At 40.9% G+C, this 25,961-nt stretch overlaps 2 protein-coding genes across 3 annotated transcripts in view; one reads left to right on the top strand and one right to left on the bottom strand.

Annotated features, from left to right (window-relative positions):
• Positions 1-21,474, bottom strand: part of SNRNP40 (small nuclear ribonucleoprotein U5 subunit 40) — a 35,332-nt gene extending 13,858 nt beyond the window's left edge. The window contains exons 1-5 of the mRNA XM_004425862.3: positions 21,314-21,474; positions 18,710-18,839; positions 17,026-17,119; positions 15,643-15,808; positions 4,028-4,150 (exon numbers count right to left, since the gene is read on the bottom strand). Coding sequence (XP_004425919.1) covers positions 4,028-4,150; positions 15,643-15,808; positions 17,026-17,119; positions 18,710-18,839; positions 21,314-21,457 — 657 coding nt within the window. The 5' untranslated portion in view covers positions 21,458-21,474. The remainder of the gene's footprint in view (positions 1-4,027; positions 4,151-15,642; positions 15,809-17,025; positions 17,120-18,709; positions 18,840-21,313) is intronic.
• Positions 21,475-21,710: 236 nt separating this feature from the next.
• ZCCHC17 (zinc finger CCHC-type containing 17) overlaps positions 21,711-25,961 on the top strand; it is a 65,308-nt gene continuing 61,057 nt past the window's right edge. For both annotated transcript variants that reach the window (XM_004425863.3, XM_087446403.1), the window contains exon 1: positions 21,711-21,779. The gene's annotated coding sequence lies outside the window, so the exon portion shown is untranslated. The remainder of the gene's footprint in view (positions 21,780-25,961) is intronic.

Raw genomic sequence — 25,961 nt, 5'->3', positions numbered from 1 at the left:
ATTTTCATCTAGAAATCTATTCTAAGGAAATAATTAAATATGGAAAAAGTTTCATGCACAAATAAGTCACAGCAGCATAATTTGTGATAATGATACGTATGAAATAGTCTAAATGTCCAGAGACATGGTTATTAGCTTACTATATTATTGAATATTCTAATAAGTAAAATGATGATAATGACGGCACCTGACATATACCGAACACTTACCACGTAACTGCCTTGTTGCTGGGAACAGTGTATTCTTTACTCATTTAATCCATATAACAATTGTATGAGGTAGGCTGATTATTCCCATTTAGAGATAAGAAATGGAAACTCAGAGAGGTTAAATAACTTTCTTAAGATCACATAGCTAACAATTAAGTGGCAGAATCAAAAAAATGATCCTAAGTTCTGGGGATGTTATGTACAGCATGGTGACTAAAGTTAATACTGTACTGTATATTTGAAAGTTGCTAAGAGAGTAGATCTTAAAAGTTCCCAACACAAGAAAAAAATTTTGATGGATGTTAACCAACTTATTGTAGTAATCATTTTGCAACATATACATATATCAAATTATCATGTTGTACACCTAAAATGAATACAATGTTATGGTATTATCAATTGTATTATTATATTATAACTATCAGTTATATTATTATTATCAATTACATCTAAATAAAACTAGAGGGGGGGAAAAGGAAAAATGATCTAAACTATAATGCTATATGACTTTAACTAAAATGCTAAGAAAATAAGAGTGATGTGATAGAGACCAACTAGGAGGGTCTAGTTTAGTCTAAGAAGTCCTCTCTGAAGAGAAGATACCTTAGCTGAGATTTGAAGACAAGAGTGAGCCAGCCATGGTAATATCTAGGGTAGGGGTGTTCCAGACAAAGGACTAGCTTTACATTATTAAGTGAAAAGAGCTTCATATAAGATTTTATCTCAAGTGTGACTATTATGATGTTTACATACAAAATAAAAAAACTGGGAAGAAGTATACTGAAACATCAAGAGTGATTGAATTTGGATGATGAGTCTATAAGCGATTTATTTTTCCTATTCTTTTTACACCCTAAATTTTCTTCAATGAAGTCATTTTCATTACTAAAAACATTTAAACTGTAACAAATAATTTATATTAATTTTTATAATTTTATTCCCAATAAAGTTGATTTATTAAATATATACTAGAATACAATTTTTACATGTCTGTAGAACTTTTAAGGTAAATAAGTAGGCAAATCAGGGAAGTCTATCTTGATTTTTAGTTTGGAAACTAAGATAGACTATCTATAGTGCACAGACAGGGAGCTCCCAATGCTGATAAGAGAAGGCAGTGATCCTGACCAGGTACACAATAAGGATGTCCCAGTTTTTGGAATATGGTGTGTACTTCTAACAAAAAAATCCCTGAAAACGAAGCATTGGCAGAAAAATCTGAATGCTTGCGGACAGAATGAAGACTTTTTCAGTTTAGAAGGATAAAGACTACAAAGCTATGATGTAAGGTTATAAAATATATAGGGTAACTGGGAACTAATTCACCAAATTATACAAAACTAGAATCATATACAAAACTAGAATCAGGGGACTTCTCAAAGAAATATGGAAGACAGTATTTTAGAAAAAAGCTAATGCTGTACATAATTGCTGTACTCATGGGACTATATTTATACACTCCCCATATTGGAGATTAGTTTGGATTGCAGAACAAACTTGGTATATAGCAACAATGACCGAGATTAGCTATCTGCAGAAATAACGTACCCTAAGAGAAGGTATAACATACAGTGTGTGTCTCAGAAGACACGAAAACCTTCAAACCCTAAAAAGGGACCAGGTATTCCTTCAGGACTACAGCACAATTGAATATATCTGTTTACAGAAGGCCCAGGAACAGTCTAGAGAAAGAGCCTGGAGTAAGCCACACTATTTGTGGTAAGAAGACCATACTAGCACAAGAGTATTATTCTTTGGCTAGTTTAGTCCCACAGTGGAGATGAGGGCATCAGATTCTCATAGCTTAAATAAAAGAAGCCAGTCTCAAAAGGTTACATACTGTATGATTCCATTTATATGATATATTAGAAAAGGAATTATAGGACAAAAAACAGGTCAATAACTGGTAGGCATTAGGGATGGGGAGAGGGTTTGACACAGGGGAGCACCATGAAATTTTTTGGGGTGATGGAAATTGTTCTGTACTGTTTGTGGTAGTTACATGAATCTATGCAAGCATTAAAAGTCATAGAACTGTACACTAAAAAGCACTGTATGTAAATATAAATACTACTACTACTATTACCTTTAAAAGCATGAAAATTATCATAGCTTAATGACACCAACCTACTTTCATGCGTGTAAGAAGCCCTCTAGTGATTCTAATACTAATGGGCTCCAAACCTCACTCTGAGAAATACTGCATTAGCTATTACGATGATCTAAGTAAGTTCCCATGTTCTGATTCCACATTCTCTGTATATTATATGGTGGAAAAGGGATGGGAAGTTGAATTCAGGAAATGGTGAGTTCTGAATACTCATGAGATATCCAAGTGAGGGATGCTGAGTAGCTGGTTGTACACAGGGGTCTGGAGCAGAAGATCTGGGCTGGGACTACAGAGTCATCAGCATAGAGAGGACAATTAAGTCATGGAAGTAGACGAGAATTGTCCAGGGAAAAGTATATAGTGGGAAGAGCACCTATGAAAGAACCTTGGAGAATAATGACATTTAAAGAGTGCATAAAGAGAAAGCTTGCAGAGGTATCTGAGAAGGATATGCCAGAAGGGTAGGAGAGTACGCTGTCACAGCCAGTTAAAAAAAAAGAGGACTACATGGATCTATTGGATTTAGTAACAGAGGGATCACTGGTGACCTTGAAGAGAACAGTGTCAATGAAACAATGGAGGCAGAAGCCAGACTGTTGAGGAGTGATCAAGAGACAGAGAACTGAGGAATAAAAGGGAGGTAAGGAATTGAAGACAGTGAGTGTAGAAAAATCTTCCGGGGATTTCTCAGAGGTATTAAGAGCATGACTCTGGAACCAAACTCTGGGTTTTGAACTGAGATTCCATCACTTGTTAGCTGTACAACTAACTTGGGTTAAGTTGTTGAACCTCTCTTAGCTCAGTTTCTTTATATGTAAAATGGCAATTAATAGTACTTATTTCACAGGGTTATTGTGAAGCTTAAATGAATTAATAACGTAAAGCTCTGACAATAATGCCTGTCACAAAGTAAGCACTATGTAAGTGTTAGATGATAATAACATTATCATCATGGTGATAACACTATTATCATCACCACTATCATACTCTTTCAAGAAGTTTGGCCGTGAGGGGGAGGACTGACAGGGCAATAACAAGAGGATGTGGAGTTGAAGGAAGATCCCCACAACAACCTTATGAGGTAGATGTTATTTTTACCCCTGCTGCACACACGAGAAAACAGAGGCTTAAAGAAGTCAAAGAACTTACTTGAAGCCACAAAAAACTAGAAAATGGTAGAATTGGGATTAGAACCCAACTTAATTAACCAAAAGCTTGAGTTACACTCTACTGTCCCATTGCCTCTTTCTCTAACATCATTACCGTCTCTCATTCTTAGCTATGGATTCCCCACAGCTTCCTTTCCATAGTCTCAAAAAGAAAGACACACTGAGAGATTAGGGTAGAGAATCCCAAATTGATTCACTGCTATCTCATTAGGCCAATGTAGTTCCAAAAAATAATAAAAAAAGGTTTTGAACATTTTTAGACAGGGAATGCACTCTTTATTTTCAAAGAATCCCCACACAGGGACTCGACACTTCACATTAACTGCCTGGTCCCTGATGGCATTTGTATGTGCTGTAATGCAGTCCTTGACTTAGGAAGTCAATGAGAACAGAACAGAAAGAAAACAAGATCTAAGTTACTAACTTCCTTTCAGTTTAGTGTGAAGTGTAAAGCCACAACATTCTCAGAAGTTTGGAAAGATTCACCTCTGTGAGTGGAGACAGATGAAAGGGAAATGTAACATAAATACCAAACACACCTTGATATCGTTGTCTATTCCACCAGAAATAATCTGATCACTTGTGTCATTGAAGGTCACAGCTAACACCTGGTAGGTGTTCTGAAATGTCTGGATGGCTGCTTTCTTTCGGATGTCCCAAAGCTGAAACAGAGGAACAGGAGAGTCTCTAGTAACATCACTCTAAAAAGTAATTGCACAATACACGCCTAAGTTCAAGAACTTTGTGGAAGTGAACACATCTCTAATAGGGGCCCCATTCAGAAACTTGTCTGGATATCCTAGCAACATGGTGAGAAGTGACTACAATTTTGCCAATGTATCTGAAGGTTTGTGAACAAGTCACTTCGGTTATATTTTCAGACTCCTTTGCTAAAGTTGGAATAAACATAGTTAATCAACATGCCCTTAGAGTGGAAATCCTCTACTAGCTTAGTTCATATATTTTTAGCACAGCAAGGATATAAGACCAGTATTTTCTTTTTTTTTTTTAAAGGTTTTATTTATTTAATTAATTTATTTTTTTTCCCCCAAAGCCCCAGTAGATAGTTGTATGTCATAGCTGCACATCCTTCCAGTTGCTGTACGTGGGACACGGCCTCAGCATGGCTGGAGAAGCAATGCGTTGGTGCGCGCCCGGGATCCGAACCTGGGCTGACAGCAGCGGAGCGCGCGCGCTTAACAGCTAAGCCACGAGGCCGGCCCCAAGACCAGTATTTTCAAACTGTCGATCCTAACTCATTTGTGGACTACTATTTACATTAAAAAATACATAGAGAGGAGGTTACATCAGTGAAAATGGCAGAGCAGGGAATGCCAAAAGATAGTCCCTCCTCTACAAAAGCAGAAAATTACCTGGCAAAAAAACTGGCAGTATCAGGCCTCTAGAAACTAATCAAAAGTTTATAGCAGGCAGGGAACTGCTTAATGAGGAAAAAACACCTGAGTTTTACTAAGAGATTTTTGTAGTGTTTTAACTTACCCTAGCTCCATCTCCTACTCAGCAATATCTTTGAAGACAGGAGCCCACATACTCAGTATAGGTTCTGAGTACTGCAGGGAGGAGAATTGACTTTATACCTTATTCTTAAAGAATTGTGATTGCTTTTACCTGTCTGGTGGCTCTCTGAAGGATGAGGTAAAAGGGTCTGCTATTTTTGTTTGTTGAGGAAGATTAGCCCTGAGCTAACATCTGTTGCCAATCTTCCTCAGTTTTTGCCTGAGGAAGATTAGCCCTCGGCTAACATCTGTGCCAATTTTCCTCTACTTTATATGTGGGTTGCCACCACAGCGTGGCTGACGAGTGGTGTAGGTCTGCACCCGGGATCCGAACCCATGAACCTGGGCCGCCAAAATGCAATGCGCTGAACTTAACCACTATGCCATGGGGCTGGCACCCCAAAGGGTCTGCTTTTATTCTGCCTAACTTGGAAATCTCCCAGGGCAGAGGCATCTGTCCAAAATATTTAAAGGCAAATGTATTAGCCTCTACTGGCCGAGGCAAAGGGGTAACAGTTGGGGTAAACAAAAGAAAAACCAAAAAGCTAGTAAGGAAAGGCTGGGGAATGGGATAATTTGGAGAATAAGGGCATTCAAAAGTTCTGACATATTCCTGGGACTCCAGAAGGCCACTCATATGCCCATGGCTGGGCACATGCTCAGAAACAACCTGAGAAGGCCCTATGCTCTCATCTCTTGCTGGCCTGCAGGCTCTGCACAAGCAGGAAGCGAAGGCTAACACAGAGTTGTAAACTGGCTGAGAGGTGAAGGCAGGCCCCAACACAGATTGCAGAGGCAATCTGCAAAGACTGGGAGAGTATTCCCTTCCCATTAAGAAAATTGCTGCCAAATTATTAGCAAATCACTAAGCTAATGAAACAGAGACTTCAGTGGCTACACACGACAAGGAATACACACAAAATTACTTCAGAAAATTCACGAAACAAACACAACTACAAGCAGCAGCAATAACAAACCCCAGGGAGAATCTAATTTCCAGAGTTGCCACCTAACACCCAGTTTTCATTATGAGGCATGTAAAGAAGCAAAAAAGTATGGCTTAAACAGAAGAAAAACAGAAATTAATAATCTTTTCAACAAATGATACTTGGACTAGATAACCACACGCGAAAGAATGAAGCTAGACCCTTACCTCACACCATACGTAAAAATTCAACATGGATCAAAGACCTAAATGTAAAAGCTAAAACTATGAAAATCTTAGGAAAAACATAAGGGTAAATCTTTATGACCTTGGATTTGGCAATGAATTATTAGATATGACATGAAAAGCACAAGTGACAAAAGAAGAAACAGATAAATTGGACTTCACAAAAGTAAAATAAGCTTTTGTACATCAAAGAATAGTACCAAGAAAATGAGAAGCCAATCGACAGTGGGAGGAAATATTTGCAAATCATATTTCTGATAAAGGTCTAGTATCCAGAATAAAGAACTCGTAAACCCAACAATGAAAGTACAAAGAGCCCAATTAATAAATGGGCAAAAGACTTGAATAAACATTTCTCCATATAAAGATATAAAAATGCCCAACAAGCACATGAAAAGATGCTTCACATCATAAATCATTTCAGAAATGCAAATCAAAGCAAAAATTAGATACTACTTCATGCTCACTAGAATGGTTATAAAAAAACCCCAAAAAACACACACAGAAAATAACAAGTGTGGATGAGGATGTGGAGAAATCGGAACCCTCACACATTATTGGTGGGAATATAAAATGATGTGGCTGCTGTGGAAGTTTGGACATTTCCCAAAAAGTTAAACAGAGAATTACCATACGACCCAGCAATCTCATTCTTAGACACATACTCAACAGAAATGAAAACAGGTGTTCAAACAAAAATTTGTACATGAATGTTTGTAGCAGCATTATTCATAATAGTTTTAAAAAGTGGAAACAGAACCAGCCCTGATGGCCTAGTGGTTAAAGTTTGGTGCACTCTGCCTTATTGACTCGGGGTTCAGCTCCTGGGTGTGGAACCACACCACTCAGCTGTCAGTAGCCATGCTGTGGCGGCGGCTCACATGGAAGAACTAGAAGGACCTACAACTAGAATATACGACTATGTACTGGGGCTTTGGGGAGGAAAAAAGATAAAGTGGAAACAACCTAATATCCATCAACTGATGCATGGATAAACAAAAGGTGTATAGTCATACAATGGAATATTATTTAGCTATAAAAAGGAATGCAGTATCGATACAGGCTACAATATGATTAACTCTGAAAACATGCTAAGTGAAAGAAACCAGACATAAAAGACCACAAGTATGATTCTATTTATATGAAATATCCAGAATAGGCAAGTCTGTAGAGACAGAAAAGCAGATTACTGGTTGCCAGGGGCTGGAAGGTAGAGGAAAAGTGGTGACTGCTTAACGGGTATGGGGTTTCTTTTTGCGGGTGATGAAAATGTTCTGGTATTAGAATGTGGTGATGGTCACACAACATTGTGAACGTACTAAAAGCCACTGAATTGTGTACTTTTTAAAGTGGTTGAAATGGTGAATTTTATGTTATGTAAATTTTACCTCAATAAAAAAAATTACAGAGAAGACAGTGAATGTCACATAAAGAAAGAGTTGGTTCAGAAGCATATACAGGTGTATTGAGGGGAGTATATATTGGGTCACAGTATAAAATGTATTCCTTAATGTACATTGTGACAAAAAATGTTTAAAGGTTACCATGCTTAGACTATCTAGTTTAATCCCAACTTTTATAGATGAGAAAACTAAAGCTCAGGGCCGGCCCCGTGGCTTGGTGGTTAAGTGCGCGCGCTCCGATGCTGGTGGCCCAGGGTTCGGATCCTGGGCGCGCACCGAAGCACCACTTCTCCGTCCATCCTGAGGCCGAGTCCCACATACAGCAACTAGAAGGATGTGCAGCTATGACATACAACTGTCTACTGGGGCTTTGGGGGGAAAAAATAAATAAATAAAATCTTTAAAAAAAAAAAAAGAAAACTAAAGCTCAAAGAAGGAACTGACTTGAAGAACACCCAGGAAGTCAACAGTAAAATGAGGACTAGGGTTTAGTACTGTCTGATTCTATTATATTAATGTTGTATTAACTTTAAAGTGTAAAATGTGTGCTAATTTCTTATAATTACTAAACTAATATATATATATTTTAAAAAGTTAAACATTTATTTTATTTTTTAATTTTATTTATTTCTTCTCCCAAAGCCCCAGTAGATAGTTGTATGTCACAGCTGCACATCCTTCTAGTTGCTGCATGTGGGACGCGGCCTCAGCATGGCCGGAGAAGTGGTGCGTCGGTGCGCACCCGGGATCCGAACCCGGGCCGCCAGCAGCAGAGCGCACGCACTTAACCGCTAAGCCACGGGGCCGGCCCTAAACATTTATTTTTAATGGCTGTTTGATTTATTAATAAAAGGAGAGGAAAGAACTTATTATACAACATAGGTCTACATTTTTAAAGTGTGGATAATAGGGCCTAGAAATGTTTCAACAAGTGACTAACAGACTTGAGAAGATGAACCATGGGGAAATGTGTTTTTTTTTTTGCTGAGGGAAATTCACCCTGAGCAAACATCCGTCGCCAACCTTCCTCTTTTTTTCCTTTTTTTAAATGTGAGCTGCCACCACAGCATGGCCGCTAACAGATAAGTAATGTAGGTTTGCCCCTGGTAACTGAACCCCAGCCTCTGAAGCAAAGCGTGCCCAAACTTACCCACTAGGCCACCAGGGCTGACCACCATTGGGAAATGTTTCAAGAGCATGGGTCATTTCATTCAGAAGAGAAAGACCTTGGGTGACTGTGTTCCAAGTTTTAAAAGACTGTCATAAAAAAGAAAGGGATGAGCCATGGAATCTTAGTAAAGGCCAGGGGATTAAATTCAACCCTGTGGTAAACAAGTAGAGACTGAGATGTCTCTGTGCCAAGTTGTCTCTTCCTCCAAATTCTCATGGTTTAGCATGAAAAGTAGTTTCTACTTCATTCATGGAAACATGAGCTAGAAAGGCTTCAGTTTAGTTACTCAGATAAATGGTCCAAAAAGAGTGCTTCACTCCTCTTCTAGAGACTCACCCCCTGCCTGTCAACGCCTCTGGCCATAGAATCAAGTCCAAACCTCCTAGCTAAGTATACAAGGCCTTGATAATCTAGCTCCTACATATCTTACCAGATTTACTACAATCTTTGTCTTAACAGATATTCTCTACTTAGGTCAAATCAGTCTTTGTCTTGATCCTAAAAGCTATGGCAGCCACTTAAAGTTTCATTCAAATATTTTAGAATTTTAGTTCCAGACAACCATCATTTTTAAAAGATTATCTTACTTTGAAACATTCACAAACTTACAAAAAACAAGCTGAAAGTAAAAGAGAACATTGTTTTTGCCTAAATAATTTGAGAGTTGCTGACCTAATGCCCCCTCGCTCCTAGATACTTTAGTGTGTTTAACCTACAAAGATATTCTCCTACATAACCTCAACACAACCATCAGAATCAAGAAATTAACACGGATACATTACTACCACCTGATCCTCGGATCTCATTCAGGTTTTACAACTTGTCCCAATAATGGCTTTTATTGCAAAAAGATTTAGTTTGGAATCATGTATTGAATTTAGCTGTCATGTTTCTTTCTTTCTTTTTTTTTTTTTGTGAGGAAGACTAGCCCTGAGCTAACATCCATGCCAATCTTCCTGTTTTTTTTTGGCTGAGGAAGATTGGCCCTGGGCTAACATCCGTGCCCATTTTCCTCTACTTTATATGGGACACCACCACAGCATGGCTTGACAAACGGTGCGTTGGTGTGCGCCCAGGATCTGAACCTGTGAACCCCGGGCCGCCAAAGTGGAGCGTGTGCACTTAACGGCTGCGCCACTGGGCCGGCCCCAGCTGTCATGTTTCTTTAGTCTCCTTCAGCCTGGAAGAGTTTCTCAGACTTTCCTTGAGTTTCATTACCTTGACATTTCTCAAAATTACAGAACAGTTATTTTGTAGAATGTCCCTCACTTTGGGTTTGTCTGATGTTCCCTCATGATCAGATTTAAGTTACGCATCTTTGGCAAGAATATCACTGAGGTGATGCTGCATTTTCACTGTATCCTATCGAGTGGCTCACAGTTTTGATTTGTCCCATTACTAGTAATGTTCAATTTGCTCATTTGATTAAGATGTTCTTTGGACAAGCTTTCTTGCACAAGATCTTCCAGGCTCATCATGTACTTCCCTGCCCAGTCTTGACATAAAGAGCCCTGGTTCCTTTTAGTGGAAAATGGTATTTAAAGGCCAAGACCTGGGTAGTAGAGGTGCTCATTGCTCTTGGGGTGGTGGTGTTCCTAAACTCTCTCAGTGGACAGTTAGGCAATATATGCAGGCATACACACATCTATAAACTCACATTTACATTCTATTTTTTTCCTATCCTATCTGTTTATATATTGAACCACATGAGTTCACATTGATACTTCCAATTCAATACCAACAACACAAGACGCATTTTAGTTTTCTCTCTTTCTGTATTGGTAACTTGCTGACGGTGAGAAATGTGCCTCCCATTATCCTTATTTACTTATGTGCATCAAGCTTCCTGTATGTAACCAAGCTCCCATACCCTTTTCCACCCTTCTCCCGCATGGATGTCCTCCCTTCCCTGTTTGAACTGTGATTCCTATTCTGGGCAGACCCTATGTGGACCCCTTCCTTATCCTATTTGGGTCATCCCTCTGTGTGAATGCCTCCTTCATTCTGCTTTGGCTCCAATATCCCTCTCCAGGCTGCCCTTCCCCAGGGACGCCATCCTTACCCTGCTCAGCCTCAGACTCCCTAGCTGAACTGCGCCCACCTTGTGTGGGCACCCCTCAGCTCAGGCTCTGACAACCACACTGTCTCCCCCGACGTTAGTCTGCTGGGGCACTGACTCTCCACGCTGGGCTGCTCCCCCTTGCTCCCCCTCCAATTCCCCACAGTGGGCTACCTATCCTGTGTTGTGTGGATGCCCTCCTTAGCCGATTCAGTTCCCAGCTCCCTCTACTGGATGGCCCCCATCCCGTATGGATACTCTCCTCACCTCACTTGGGCTCTGACACCCAACTCTGGGCCACTTTGGCCCACACTACCTCTAACCCTAACAACCCTCCTCGCTTTGGTTTACGTAACGGCGCTAGTGAATCGTTCGTGAAAGGGAACAATTCATATATATATATGATTTCACTTAATTGTTTTATTAGAAAAAAGAATGAATTGCTAAAAAATCTGAAAAGTATTGGTATGGATAATACCCAGGATATCATTTTTAGACTGAAAATGCAAGAGTTACTGAAATCTTTGCTTTCTGTTGAGAACTCTGACAAGTAAAGAGCAACATGATGTTTTCCCCCTTAGATAAGCAGAGGTTATTCAATTCTTGTACTTACAAACCTAGTAATAGAAAACAAAGCATTCAACTTGACAAGTAACTAAAAGGCATATATAAAAGGCTGTTCAATGAAGCATTAATTACAAATAATATGTTGAAATTAAAAATAAGGAACTGGTCAAAAAGTAGTCACCTTTAGGTGATGTGACATGTTGCACATTTAAAAAATATTACCTTGAGTAATAAAGTTAAAATAATTATTTCATATCCTGTTCAACTAAGGGAGAAGAGAAGCAAGAAACTGAAAGAGGAAAGGATAAAAAAGACAGACATATATTCACAATGGAGGGTAGTAGGAAAAGAAAAAGCTAAGGACAGACAGACAAGCATGAGGACAAAGATAAAGAAGAAAAGACAAAATGAAAGAAAGTGAGAGAAAAGGTAAAGGAAGAAAAGGCGAAAATAAACAAGAATAAGTTTCTAGATGTTTATGATAGCAGGCCCTCAATAAATGTTTGTTAACAAAATTCATTAGGGCACTCTCATCTCTTACTGCCTTTTGAAATGCCAATTATCAAATCAGCTAGTGTTAAGACTCTCCAACTACAGTACACCTAGATTAAGAGCTCTGGGCTTCAGAACCATTCCTAAGCCACAGACTCTCCTCCTAGCCAAGCACCAAGGGGTCCCAAGTGATTAGGTATATTATAAAAACCATTTAGTAGAAAAACATCTCAAAGCAGATAATCTAGTACGTCATTGTCACCATCTTTAATTATGAAAAAAAGCAAATTCATTTAAAAAAGCAACAATCATATGTTTAGTGTGATTTCTCAGATGTACTACTACGAAGTCTCTCTGTGTTTAATCATTAAAATACCAGAGTCCAAAAGTAGTGCCAGGGCCGGCCCCGTGGCTTGGTGGTTAAGTGAGCGTGCTCCACTGCTGGCGACCCAGGTTCGGATCCCGGGCTCGCACCGACGCGCTGCTTCTCTGGCCATGCTGAGGCCGCGTCCCACATACAGCAACTAGAAGGATGTGCAGCTATGACACACAGCTATCTACTGAGGCTTTGGGGGGAAAAAATAAATAAATAAAATCTTTAAAAAAAAAAAAAACAAAACAAAAGTAGTGCCAAGGAAAGAATAAAATGGTTGGTACTACAAAGCAGTGTGCCCCTGAAGTAAGTTACCATGTCTAGGCCTCATTTTCCTCACTTCTAAAATGAGGATGCTGAGTGAGATCAGTGGTTCCCAAAATGTCAGACCTGCTCCATCAAATGATTTGAGGAACATGTTTAAAATTATACTTCTTAAAAACATAGTATCATTTATATTAGCATTCACAAAACGAACTACTTAGATATAAATTTAACAAATTATGTACAAGATCTCTATGAGGAAAACTTCAAAACTCTGATGAACAAAATCAAAGAACTAAATAAATGGAGAGATATTCCATGCTTGTGACTAGGAAGACTCAGTATTGTCAAGATGTCAGTTCTTCTCAACTTTTTTTTTTTTATAATTTTATTTATTTATTTATTTTTTCCCCCAAAGCCCCAGTAGATAGTTGTATGTCATAGCTGCACATCCTTCTAGTTGCTGTATGTGGGACGCAGCCTCAGCATGGTCGGTGAAGCGGTGCGTCTGCACGCCCGGGATCCTAACCCGGGCCGCCAGCAGCGGAGTGCATGCACTTAACCGCTAACTAAGCCACGGGGCCGGCCCAGTTCTTCTCAACTTGATCTATAGATTCAGTGCAATCCCCAACAAAATTCCAGCAAGTTATTTTGCGGAAATCAACAAATTGATTGTAAAGTTTATATGGAGAAACAAAAGACCCAAAATTGCCAACGCAATATTGAAGGAGAACAACAAAGTTGGAGACTGACATTACCCGACTTCAAGACTTACTATAAAGCTACAGTAACCAAGACAGTGTGGTACTGGCAAAAGAACAGACAGATAGATCAATGGAAGAGAACAGAGAGCCCAGAAATAGACGCCCATAAATACAGTCAACTGATCTCTGACAAAAGAGCAAAGGCAATACGATGGAGTAAACGTAGTTTCTTCAACAAATGGTGCTGGAACAACTGGACGTCCACATGCAAAAAAATGACTAGCTAGACACAGACGTTGCACCTTTCAAAAAATTAACTCAAAATGGATCATAAATATAAAATGTAAAATATAAAACTCCTAGAAGGTAACACAGAAGAAAACCTAGATGACCTTGGGTATGGTAATGACTTTTTAGATACAACACCAACGGCACAATCCATGAAAAGAAATAATTGATAGCTATACTTCATTAAAATTAAAACTTCTGCTCTGTGAAAGACAATGTCAAGAGAATGAGAAGACAAGCTACAGACCGAGAGAAAATAGTTGCAAAAGACATATCTGATAAAGGACTGTTATCCAAAATATACAAAGAATTCTTAAAACTCAGCAATAAGAAAACAAACAACCCGATTAAAAAATGAGCTAAAGACCTGAAAAGACACCTCACCAAAGATATTCAGATGACAAACATATGAAAGATGCTCCTTTTCACATGTCATCAGGGAAATGCAAATTAAACCAACAATGAAATACCATATCTATTAGAAAGGCCAAAATCCAAAACACTGACAACACCAAATACTAATGAGGATGTTGAGCAATCAGGACTTCTCATTCATTGCTGATGGGAATGCTAAATGGTACAGCCACTTTGGAAGACAGATTGGCAGTTTCTTACAAAACTAAACATACTCTTACCATATGACCCAGCAACAGTGCTGCTCAGTATTTACCCAAAGGAGTTGAAAACTTAGGTTCAACAAACACCTGCACACGAATGTTTACGGCAGCTTTATTCACAAATGCCAACTCTTGGAAGCAACCAAGATGTCCTTCAGTAGGTGAATGGATAAACAAACTGTGGTACATCCAGACAAAAAACTACTATTCAGAGCTAGAAAGAAATGAGCTACGAAGCCATGAAAAGACATGGAAGAGCCTTAAATGCATATTACTAAGTGAAAGAAGCCAATCTGAAAAGGCTACATACTGTATGATTCCAACTATACAACATTCTGGAAAAGGCAAGACTATGGAGACCGTAGAAAGATCAGTGGTTGCCAGGGGTTGGGAAGGATCAATAGGTGGAGCACAGAGGATTTTTAGTGCAGTGACAATACTCTGTATGATGCCATAGCAATGGATCTATGTCATTATACGTTTGTCCAAACCCAAAGAATGTACAACACTAAAAGTGAACCCTGATGTAAAGTATGGACTTTGGGTGATTATGATGTGTCAATGTAGGTTCACCAATTGTTAACAAACGTACCCCTCTGGTGAGGGACGTTGATAATGGGGGGAGGCTATGCATGTGTGAGGGCAGTGGGTATATGGGGAAATCTCTGTCCCTTCCCCTCAATCTTGCTGTGAACCTAAAAGGGCTCTAAAATAATAAAGTCTTTTTTTTTTTTTTTTTAAATAATTTTAACTGCCAAGCCACGGGGCCGGCCCGTTATAATAAAGTCTTAATTAAAAAAAAATTCCCATCCCGACCTACTGAACCAGAATCTGGGTAATTTTTTTTTGTTTTTCCTGAGGAAGACTGGCCCTGAGCTAACATCCATGCCCATCTTCCTCTACTTTATATGGGACGCTGCCACAGCATGGCTTGACAAGCAGTGCATCGGTGCCCGCCCGGGATCCGAACCGCCGAACCCCGGGCTGCCGCAGCGGAGCACGCGCACTTAACTGCTTGCACCACGGGGCCAGCCCCAAATCTGGGTATTTTTAACAGGTTCTTCAGGTGATTCTGATATGCAGACAGATTGGAAATCATTGGACTAAATGACCTTTAAGATCCCATGCTGTGTTACTCTACCATTGACTTTTTTATATACCGACTAATTTAACAATAGCCTTGTAAGACATGACTATTACTGTCACTGTTCTAAAGTTTGGGAAACTGAGGATCAGAAAAGTAAACTGGCCAAGATCACACAATTAAGTAAACAGCTGAGCCAAGAATCCAATTCAGGTGGTCCATTTTATTCCAAGTCACAATGGTTATATATGGTTCTAATATTATTCTGTAAGATATCTTAAAAAATGGCTTATTATTTTAAACTTATTTAAAAAAGCATCTGTTTTGAGAAATGACTGCTAAGACAAAGTCGTGGAGAGGAAGGTACAGCACAGGCGGGAAGGCAAGATAAGGTTCACATTATGTCACCTCAGAAGCTACAACACACAGACAGACAACACTCACCTTAACTGTGCCATCATCACTGCCAGTGCAGACAAGCTGGGGGCCCCTCCTGGCTGGATAACAGGAATTCACAAAGGAAGTATGTCCCTTCAGCCTTTTAACCCTCTCGCCTGTTTCACTATCCCACACAGCCACAGTTTTATCTGTGGATGCTGAGAAGAGCATACTAGAAGGTAAGAGGAAGAACAAAAAAGAAATAAGTGAAGACAAACAACAGCAGCCTATCTTTCCTTCTTGCCAAAATGTGCCAAACTCTTCAAGATCACTGACATCTTGTGCTCTGAGTTTGGCATGTGACGCTGTAATGCCTCACCCTACCTAACAAAATCTTACTGGTGCTCCAGATGCAGTTACAAGGTCTACCCTGTGAAATGTAAAAGAAACTTCCTTCTGCAGCCCCCATGACATACTATACATCTAACACAGCAGTTTTCTCAGCCTTTTCCTCCTTGTGATAGACAAAACTTTACACACAAGACGTCCTCCTCCTTGAAAACGTTTAACCCCTCCCTGCTGCAGAGGGAAGACAGTCCGGCAATTCCTGACCCAATGGCTCAGTAATTCCAATCCTTTCTCTAAAAATCAAAGCTTTTATTTTGTCTCTGAGGATGATTTCTAAGATATAATTGATCTTATAATGCTTTCTTTACTCAAATATTAACAGCAAAAATCTATACAAGGCTATGTACCAGTTGATTCAGGGAACCCTAAGATTTTAGAGGTCAGAGGTGTAAAACAATGAATATTTACTGAAATAACAAGTAGGATTAATTAACTTTGTATAACCACATTTCTATTTTATCTACAGTTATTCTAAAATTACACAATCATTGCAATGTTTATGATAAACAGATATGTTAGTGAATAATGTTAAAGGAAAACAGTAGACAAGATTGTACATGTAGCTCTAACATATATGTAAAAACCAAACAGTTTTGAGTGGAAAAAAGGCTTGAGAAAAACGTATCATAATATTAACAATGATTATCTTTGGAGTGGTAGGAATATAGGCTATTTTTTCATTTTTCTGTTTTTTTTTTTTTTTTTGAGCTTCTCAAAATAAATATCTTATTACTTTTATAATAAAAAAGACTAATTTCTACAAATAAAAATTATTTTGTTTTACGGTCTTAAAAAAGAAACAAATTTGTCTGGACTGTTGATATTAGAGATGACAGAGATGATGTATTTATAAAGGCACACACGGAACAATAAGCACCTCACTTGGTGTGGTGATGACAGGATAATAAATTAGTTGCCCAAAACACAGTAGTTTTTGACAGCATGGTCCCTGAGAGAGAAAACTCAAGAATGAAATGTGAAAGGATGCCAAGAAGAATTAGTATGAGAAGCAGCTGTCATTCCACAACGCAGAATACTCACCTGCCATCTGTGTTGTAATGCAGTTCCATCACGGCTCCACTGTGTCCCTTCAATGTAGCATAGTTATCACAGTCACCATACACATTCCACAATACTATTAGGGAGACAGAGGTTTTGTGAGCATTACTAGGCAAAAGAAAACTCATTACTAGCCACGGAAACGGTACTTATGAATGTACCAGAACAACAGTTCTGAAATTATACTCCCTTGGAACACTACTGGTTCCACCAGCTAGACCAATTCTCCAGACACTAAAACAAAAATAAAACAGTATTTTCACTTTTCATGAAGTTAAAAAAATTTCGTTAATGGATATAATTTTTTAAATCTTAAGTTTTTTTCTGTAATTTTAAAAACGTTGACACTCACTACTACTTGTCTGCTCTGAGTATATAAGCAGATGGCAAAATGATGGCACTTATGGAAAACCTAGGAAGCTGCAACTGACTTGAAAGTCACATGGCAATGATTTTATACTACATTTACTCATTCCACAGGTACTAAGTACCTATTACACACCAGGTGCTGGGGTAAAATGAGGTAAACAAATAGACATAGCTCCTATCCTCAGGGAGCCTGGTCTAGCCAACAGTGAAGTTTGGTGAGTATTATTAAGGAGCACCTTCACACAGGATAAGGTACATATGTAGTTATTTTTCTGCTGATAAAACTGTTTCTAGTTTGTTTGATGAAATTAAGCGTATCAGTAATTCAAGGATGTTCTGCAAAGATCCCTAAGCCTTCCAGATACTCGGCCGACCAGTAAATTTAAGGATCATAGAACTAGAACATCTAAATCAAAACAGTGAAGACAGATATCACCCACCTTGAGGTACAGAGTTAAAGATTTTATTTATTTTATTTTTCCCCCCAAAGCCCCAGTGGATAGTTGTGTGTCGTAGCTGCACATCCTTCTAGTTGCTGTATGTGGGACTCGGCCTCAGGATGAACGGAGAAGTGGTGCCTCGATGCGCACCCGGGATCCGAACCCGGGCCACCAGCATCGCAGCGCGCGCACTTAACCACCAAGCCACAGGGCCGGCCCAAGGTACAGAGTTATAAGCAGAGCCAAAGGACTCAATTCATCTCACAATGTGGCAAATGATGCCAGAAGGCAAAAAGTCAGATGTTTCTGTTATCTTCTCTCTTGCTTTTCCTAATGACTCCCCAAACTGATTTTTTCTACCTATTCCTCAAAAACGGGTATTCCCGACTAGTAGCTGAGAATTTGGTAGCAGATCCTAATGATGTATAGGTAGATTATCCAAGCGAGTTGTCACTTTAGGATCCCCTCCTTCCTTCCTATATGCTAAGATTCTGAGAGTGGATCAGGAGGAGAGCCTCATACCTTTGGGAAAAGTTCTCTATTACTCCCATTAACCTGTTAAACATGGATCTCTTATCTTGCAAAATCAGCTCAAGATTTGCCTCCATGAGGAAGATATTCTCAAACTACAGCAACTCACCTTCTAACTAGTAACGTAATTCCTTCTGTATTTACCACATGGACCCCAAGTTCTACACCCAAGATCATTCAGCATTTTCTTGATCCTATTTTAGCATGTTAGCCGTAGTTTCTCATGTGACCAACTCAGACTGATACCTTCTGTGGCACTGAAGGTTTTAAAAATAATTACTATCGGGAAGAGAGCAATCACTCCAGATTCAAAAACTATGCCTTACATATTAGTCGGTCAAATCCTGCAGATGCTAAGGTGGATCCATTGGGGTGAAACTTGCAGCAGTACACTTCTCCTTCATGTCCTGAGAGAAGCATGATTGGGGCTTGAAGGGAGGAACATCTTGGAGGGCCCTACACAAAAGAGAGAGGTACAGGGTAGTCACTGCATACAGACCAAGGAGGCTGCACAATTGTGGAGGCGGGGGTGGGTGGCGGAAAAAGACAAGGGAAACAACGAGTGAACGAATTTCTTCTGATTTAGAGAATGACAGCTCTTCTCACATAACTTACACCTCCAATTTGATACTCTCCTGCTGAGGTTTCCAGGGTCTACCTGTTATACCAACATTCCTCCTTCCTCACTCTGCTCCTGTCCCATAGCCAACTTTTAATTGCTCAAACATGTTAAGCTCATTTCTGCCTCAGGATCTTTACACTTTTGTTGCCCCTGACAGGAATCCTCTTCCCCTAGATCTTCCTGTGTTTGGCTCCTTTCAAATGTTTCCTCTTCAGAAAGTCTTTCCTGGAGCATTCAAACTCAAGCAGTGCCCCACTGCCCCTCTAGTCCATGAACCCTACTGTATTCCCTCACAGCACTTATTACTACCTGAAATTACCCTCCTTATGTATTTGTTTACATATTTTGTCTTTATTCCCTACTAGAAAAGAAGCTCTGTGAGTGCAGGGCCCCTGCCTGGGTCATTCAACACTGTTTTCCCAGTCTCTAGTTCAATTAAACAATGAATGATTGAGGGCCGGCCCAATGGCTTGGTGGTTAAGTGCGCGCGCTCCGATGCTGGTGGCCCGGGTTTGGATCCCGGGCGCGCACCGAGGCACCACTTCTCTGTCCATCCTGAGGCCGAGTCCCACATACAGCAACTAGAAGGATGTGCAGCTATGACATACAGCTATCTACTGGGGCTTTGGGGGGAAAAAAAAATAAATAAAATCTTAAAAAAAAAAAAAAAAGAATGAATGATTGAACTGAGCTTCCCAACAACCCTGCAGGGTACAGATTATTGGGGAAAGTAGTTTTGATTATGGTCGCGACATAAGCCTACTCTTGGGCAATTCACCGAAACCTGGGCTGATATTCTTACTTGTCAGTGGAAGAATAAGTACACTATCAATAATCCCCAAATCTCTTCAGTAATTTCCAGCTTACTCATTTATTAAAAAAATACTATGTGCCAAGCACTGTTCTAAGCACTGGGAAAACAGCAGTGAACAAAATAAACAATGGAGTTTGTGTTCTAGTGGGAAGGAGGGAGGGACAGAGAGAACAACTAGAACCTACAGATGGTGGTACAACAGAAAAAGCAGCAATGTGGGTTAGTGAGTACAAGGTATTGCAATTTAAAATACGCTGGTAAGGAAAGTCCTCACTGAAAGAGAGATATGTGAGCAAAAATTTGGAGATGTGTGTAAACCATGCACACATTTGGAAGAAGAGTATTCAAGTAGAGGGAGCAGCAAATGCAAAGGCTGTGAGGCAGAAGCACGGAAGCCAGTGTCACTGGAGCAGGGTGAGCAATGGAAAATTGTTAGATCAGAGAGGTAAAGGCAAAGCCGGCAAAAGACTGTAAGGATTCTAGTTTTACTCGGAGTGAAGTGGAAAGCCACTGAAAGTTTTCAGCAGAGAGTAACATGATCTGCCAGTTTAGAAGAATTCCTCTGGCTGCTGGATTGAGAATAGACTGATCACATAATAGCAGAAACAGGAATACCAGTCAGGACTCTACTGCAATAATGAGATAACAACATAATAGTATATAATATAATAATAATGATGAGATAATAATAGCTTAGACCACAAGTTAGTGATGGAGGCCATAGCAATTCTGTATATATTTTGAGGACAGCGCCAAACAGGATTTGCTAACCGGCTGGTTGAGGAGTTGAGAGAGGGGGGACACACATGTATTTCTTCATCTGAGCCTAACAGCACGGAAGGAAAGATGTGATCATTATCTCTAGCCTACAAGAAATGCAGTTAAGCGCATGGATTCTGGGCTTAAAATCTGTTTCTATCACTTACTAGATAAGAGTTTGTTTTCCCAGCTACAAAATGGGATAATAATGGTTCCTAACTCTTAAGCTGTTACCAAGGTTAAAGGAGTTTTCACATATAAAGCACTTGGTACAACGGCTCAATGAAGGTTAGCTATTATTCAGTTGTTAATACTAGTGCACAGAAATAAAGGGAAAAGCAACTTGCCCAAAGTCCCAAAGCGAACCAGTATCACTCATTTCCTTCTTTCCTTCCTTCCTCCATCCATTCTACAAACTTTTCTGAATGTTTACGCCGGATCCTGGAAGATTTAGGATGCTAACGCCGGTTTTGAGCTCAAGACCCTTAACTCTAATTCTAACGCCACCTCACAGGGCGGTCGAGACGCCGAAAACCGGCGTCAAACGGGGAAACGTGAGGAGCATCTGCAGGGTGTCGGCCGCTTTTACAACGTTTTCGGCTTTAACTCCAGATACCGAGTCTCGTTCCGCCCGCACAGCGCGGAGAAAGGGCCGCCGCGAGATCACCCGGCGCAGCGCTCCGAGAAGAGAGGAGGATGAGCCGAGGGCGGAAGGCCGCCTGCCACTTCACTCACCGCTTGCAGCAAAGTTCCGGGCGCCGCCTGCTGCTGCCCCGCTCCGGGGCCCGACCCCGCGGCTCCCAACAGCAACTCATGCCGCTGCCGCTTGACCGGGACCAGCGGCAACTCTGGACCCTTGCGCTTCTGCTGTTCTATCATGGCGACAACCGCTCTCCTTAGCGCAGCCACTGACCGCGCCGACACCCTCAGGCACCGCGCGATTGGCTCCGACTTAGTCCTTCCCCTAGAACTTCCGGCTTGGAGGAACCAATCGACTTCCAATATTCCCCTCTGCACCGCCCCCTGGATAGTCTCCTGTTATTGGTTAGCTGTCTCTGATGTCACGAGAGTACGATTCCAGGATTGGTGAATGGAACTGGAGTCCCGCCTAGGCGCGCTGTGTCTTGTGGGTGGAAGCGCGCTGACTGGGTTGCGGCGTTTCGCGCAATGCTGCGGCCAGGGGACCTGCAGCTGACGGCCAGTAAGTACGAGGAATGTCGGGGTGGGTGGCTGCGGAATCTGGAGGCGGCGCCTCGGTGATATGGTCTGAGCCTGCCCATTCTCAGCTGAAGTTCTGATTGCGAGGGGCAGAGGCGGGCCCCAAGGTCCTGGCTCTGGGGTGTAGTAGCCTGGTTTCCTTTCTGTGCTGGAGCAGAGCCTTGGGGGTCGCTGCGGCTGCCTGGGCCCCTCGACGCCGGACTCCTTCAGCAGGCGGCTACTGTGTCCAGTCCGGTGCCGGAGGCCCCCGGGGAGAAACGGTCTGGATCCTCTCTGAGTGAGGAGGCCGACTTGTTTCTGCCACTGATTCTGCAGCCTCTCCTAGGGCCTGCTCTGTGTCCCTGAGAGAAACAGGGACGGAGGAAAAGTCCGACTCTTGCTTCTCCAGAGCAGTCTTGTTGAGAAATTTGGACTTATTCCTGTGAAATAGATCTTCTCCTTAATCGTCCAATTGATATTTATTGGACAAAGCATTGAGGATATGTGGTCCCTGACCTCAGCGGTTCGAGTCTGATGGGGAAAACAGATGTTAAACAATGATCTCCCTGAGAAATGTGAAATAAGTGCCGTCTAGGAGAGGTGCCTGAGGTTATGAGGGCCTGAAATAAGCAGGAAGGCTTGTCTGAGGAGAAGATGCCTGAACTGATGCCTGAAGAAAGAATTCTAATTAGTTGGGTGAAGAGAAGAAAGCAGAATATTCCATATAGAACAGCATGTGCAGAGGCCCTGTGGCAAATGGGAGGAAAATGCCTGAAAGGCACAAAGAGGCCAGTGTGGCCAGTGCAAAGAGAATGAAGGGAAGTATGGTCCAAGATGAAGCTGGAGGCGTGTAGAGGGCAGACCTTGCAGGACTTTGTAGCTTTTATTTGAAGACTGATGGGAAACCACTGAGGGTAGTTTTTTGAGGGGGAGGGAGTGTGTGGAGGAGGTAACTTAATCCCTCAGGCTCAGTAGTGTGAACAGATCTGAAGAGAGATAGATGCAGATAGACCCCTTAAGTGAGCGTTGTTGGCGGTGTGGACTGAAGTATTGGTGGAACTGCAGAGAATTGGACAGATTCTAGAGATATATAGGAGGTAGGGTCAGTAGGACTTGGCGATGGATTGGAGTCAGGGAGTGAAAAGAGAGGCATCAAAGATAACTCTTAGGTTTTTGGCTTATGCAACTGAGTATTTATTTTATTGGTAGGGAAGGGAGAGGTCATTCATGACATCAGGAGGCAATTTGAAATATGGCTTTGCAACTCAGAAGAGAGATTTTTGTTGGAAATATAAATTTGGGAGTAATTTGCATATAGGTGATAATTGAGCCATAGGTGTGGGTAAGATCCCCTAAGTCAGAAGCTTGAGTAGTTCCAGCATTTAATGTCCAAGAACAGGAGGATGAACCTACAGGAGAAGCAGAGAAAAAAGAGCTAGAGAGGAGCACCAGAGGAATGTTGTCTCAGAAACAAGGAAATGGCCAGTATCAGAAACTGGAATTTAAAAAACATGAGAATTGAAAAATGTGTGTTGGCTTTATCATCGTGGAGCTCATGGTATCCTTAGTGAGAGTTATTTTGTTGGTGTGATGGGGCCAGAAGCCAAAGATTCAGGCAAGGGATCGGAGGCAGTGAATCTATAGAGTGTTTTCCATACATATGACTGTAAACGAGAGGAGAGGATGTGGAAGCTGAAGGAGATGAGGAGTCACCAGGAATCCACTTGAGAGGGCGATGGAGAAATTGAATACACAAGAGACAAATTCGGTCATTGATAGTGTTCTAAGAACATGGGAATGGATGGGATGCAAAGTACAGTTAGAGGGAGCAGCCTTGGGAAGATGGACAGCTCCTCCATTTAACAGAAAGGAAGAAGGAAGTGAAGGCAGTAGATATAGGTTGTTCTTATGTTTGGTTTTGGTAAAATGAGTTCCTTTCTCATGGTTTTTATTTTCTCTGTAAAGTGGGAGATAGGATCATATACTTAGAGTGAGAGGAAGTCAGAGATTTGAGAAGGTTGCAGAAGATTTGAAAATCGTTGTAGAGTGTGGGAGAATGGGTTTACCAGAGAGATGTAGAATTGTCGTGCAGAGTTACGGGCCCATTTGAGGTTGGGGATCATAATTTTTTTCCAGCAACATCAGGCTCAATGCAGACATGGAGAAAACATATGCAGATATGGCAAGGACCGTGGATTTGGCTTGCTCAACACACATTCCCACCTCTAATGTGCCTTCTCTTACAGAAAAGTCTGGGGTGCTAAAAACTATTTCCTGGCTCCTTTGCACCTCAGATGAGAATTGAATTTGGAACTGAGTTAAATGTGGAGAGAAGGAGTGTGAGAGGCATCCAGTTTTGCTGGCAAATATTATGGTAGAGACAGTTTCTTTAGTCAGCAGCTTTCTGGTTTAGTGACTTTCTGCAATGATAGCCATAACTTTCTTGATTGTGACAAAGACTGTGTTATTTTTTGGGTTAGGAGTTGTTCCTGGAAGTTCTACCAGAACTTCCTATAGCCCTTCCAGTAGTTTTGTAAGCCGATACCTGGCAATAAATCCTTTTCTGCTTAACCCAGCTAGAATGGGTCCTGATGTCTGCAGCTGGTAGGGGTACTGCCAGATAGGTGAGCCGTAATGACAGAGAGTTAGGGGGAACTCAGGGTGTTGTTTGAATGATAGACTGTGGAATCTAAGCTGGAAAGGGAGAAAAGTTGAGATAAAAGGAGAGGGCTGATGGATTAGAAGAAAATAGAAGTCAATAGATCAGGGTTCTAATGAGGTCAAAGAACAGTATTCTCTGCCAGAGGACTTCCATTTATCCTTAAAGGCCCACTCAGTTGTCACCTTTTAAACTTCCCTGCTTCCCCTAGGCCCTTCTTTTTTTTTTTTTTTTAAAGATTTTATTTATTTATTTTCCCCCCAAAGCCCCAGTAGATAGTTGTATGTCATAGCTGCACATCCTTCTAGTTGCTGTATGTGGGACGCGGCCTCAGCATGGCCAGAGAAGCGGCGCGTCAGTGCACGCCCGGGATCCGAACCCGGGCCGCCAGCAGTGGAGCGCGCGCACTTAACCGCTAAGCCACAGGGCCAGCCCCTACTAGGCCCTTCTTTTCCTTCTTGTTTTCTTAGTACTTTGAACCTAGCTGCTATTTTAGCACTGATCATACTGCATTGTAATTGGTCACCATTATCTCTACCAAACTAGGAAGTGTTTGAGGACAGAAACTGTGTTGAAAAGGGTGGTTTAGTGGCAAGTGTGTGTGGCCCTTGGAATGGCCTAAGATTTGTCTCTTTCTAGCTATGAGTTTTGTACTAGTTACTTCATTCCTGTAAAACAGGGATACTTACTTTGTAGAGTTGCTTTAAGGATTGAAGGAGGTTTATGAAGTGCCTGACATATAAACATCAATAAATGTGCTGAATTGATACTTTAAAGTAGGGTAAAATTAAGTACTTCAGTATTTCAGTAGACAGAAATGTCTATGTGCTTTACACTGTGCTAGGCTCTAGAGATTTGAAGGATATGATGTGCAAGACAATGGCATGCTTGGAAGAATTTCATAATCTAGAAAAGGAAGAAAAAATGTTTGTAAATAGGATTTGAATCCCGTCTCCATCGTTGATAGTTTTGTAATCTTGAGCAAGTTACTTAGCCTCTCTCGTGTCTTAGTTTCTTCATCTGTAAAATGACAACGATAATTGCCTATCTCTTAGGGTGGTCAAAAGGGGAATTAAATTAGTTAATACAAGTAAAGCTTTTAGGTTAATACATGGCAAATAGGAAGCATTCATATATTAGCTATTATTATTAGAGAGCTTGGAAAGGGCCTTGGGGATTATTGCCTGAAAGAACAGTGTGGGGTAGTAGAGTAAGTACAGGTGTTGGGGTCTAGTACAAACGTGGCTAACTGTGGGCAACCTTTGTCAAGCTGACCTCTGTTAGCTCATTTTCAGTTAAATAGGAGTAATAGGCTGAATGATCTCCATAATTCCTTTCAACTTTCACATTTTATGAGTCCATGTTTTGTGTTTTTCCTTTCTTTTTACTATTCTTTCTCTTTCCTGCTTTTGACCATTTTCTCAACAGATCCATGACTGGAGTTTAAAAAAGGAAGAAGCATCTGTCTAAGATAGTCACTCCAAGAATTTGGTGGGAAGAAGGAAGATTGGGTCACTAATTTGGCAT

The sequence above is a fragment of the Ceratotherium simum genome, chromosome 22 (assembly GCF_057802395.1).
Source record: "Ceratotherium simum simum isolate JZ-2026a chromosome 22, ASM5780239v1, whole genome shotgun sequence".
In the NCBI taxonomy this organism is placed as follows: domain Eukaryota; kingdom Metazoa; phylum Chordata; class Mammalia; order Perissodactyla; family Rhinocerotidae; genus Ceratotherium; species Ceratotherium simum.
The sequence above is the reverse complement of the archived record's forward strand: the minus strand, read 5'-3'. Positions and strand labels throughout refer to the sequence as shown.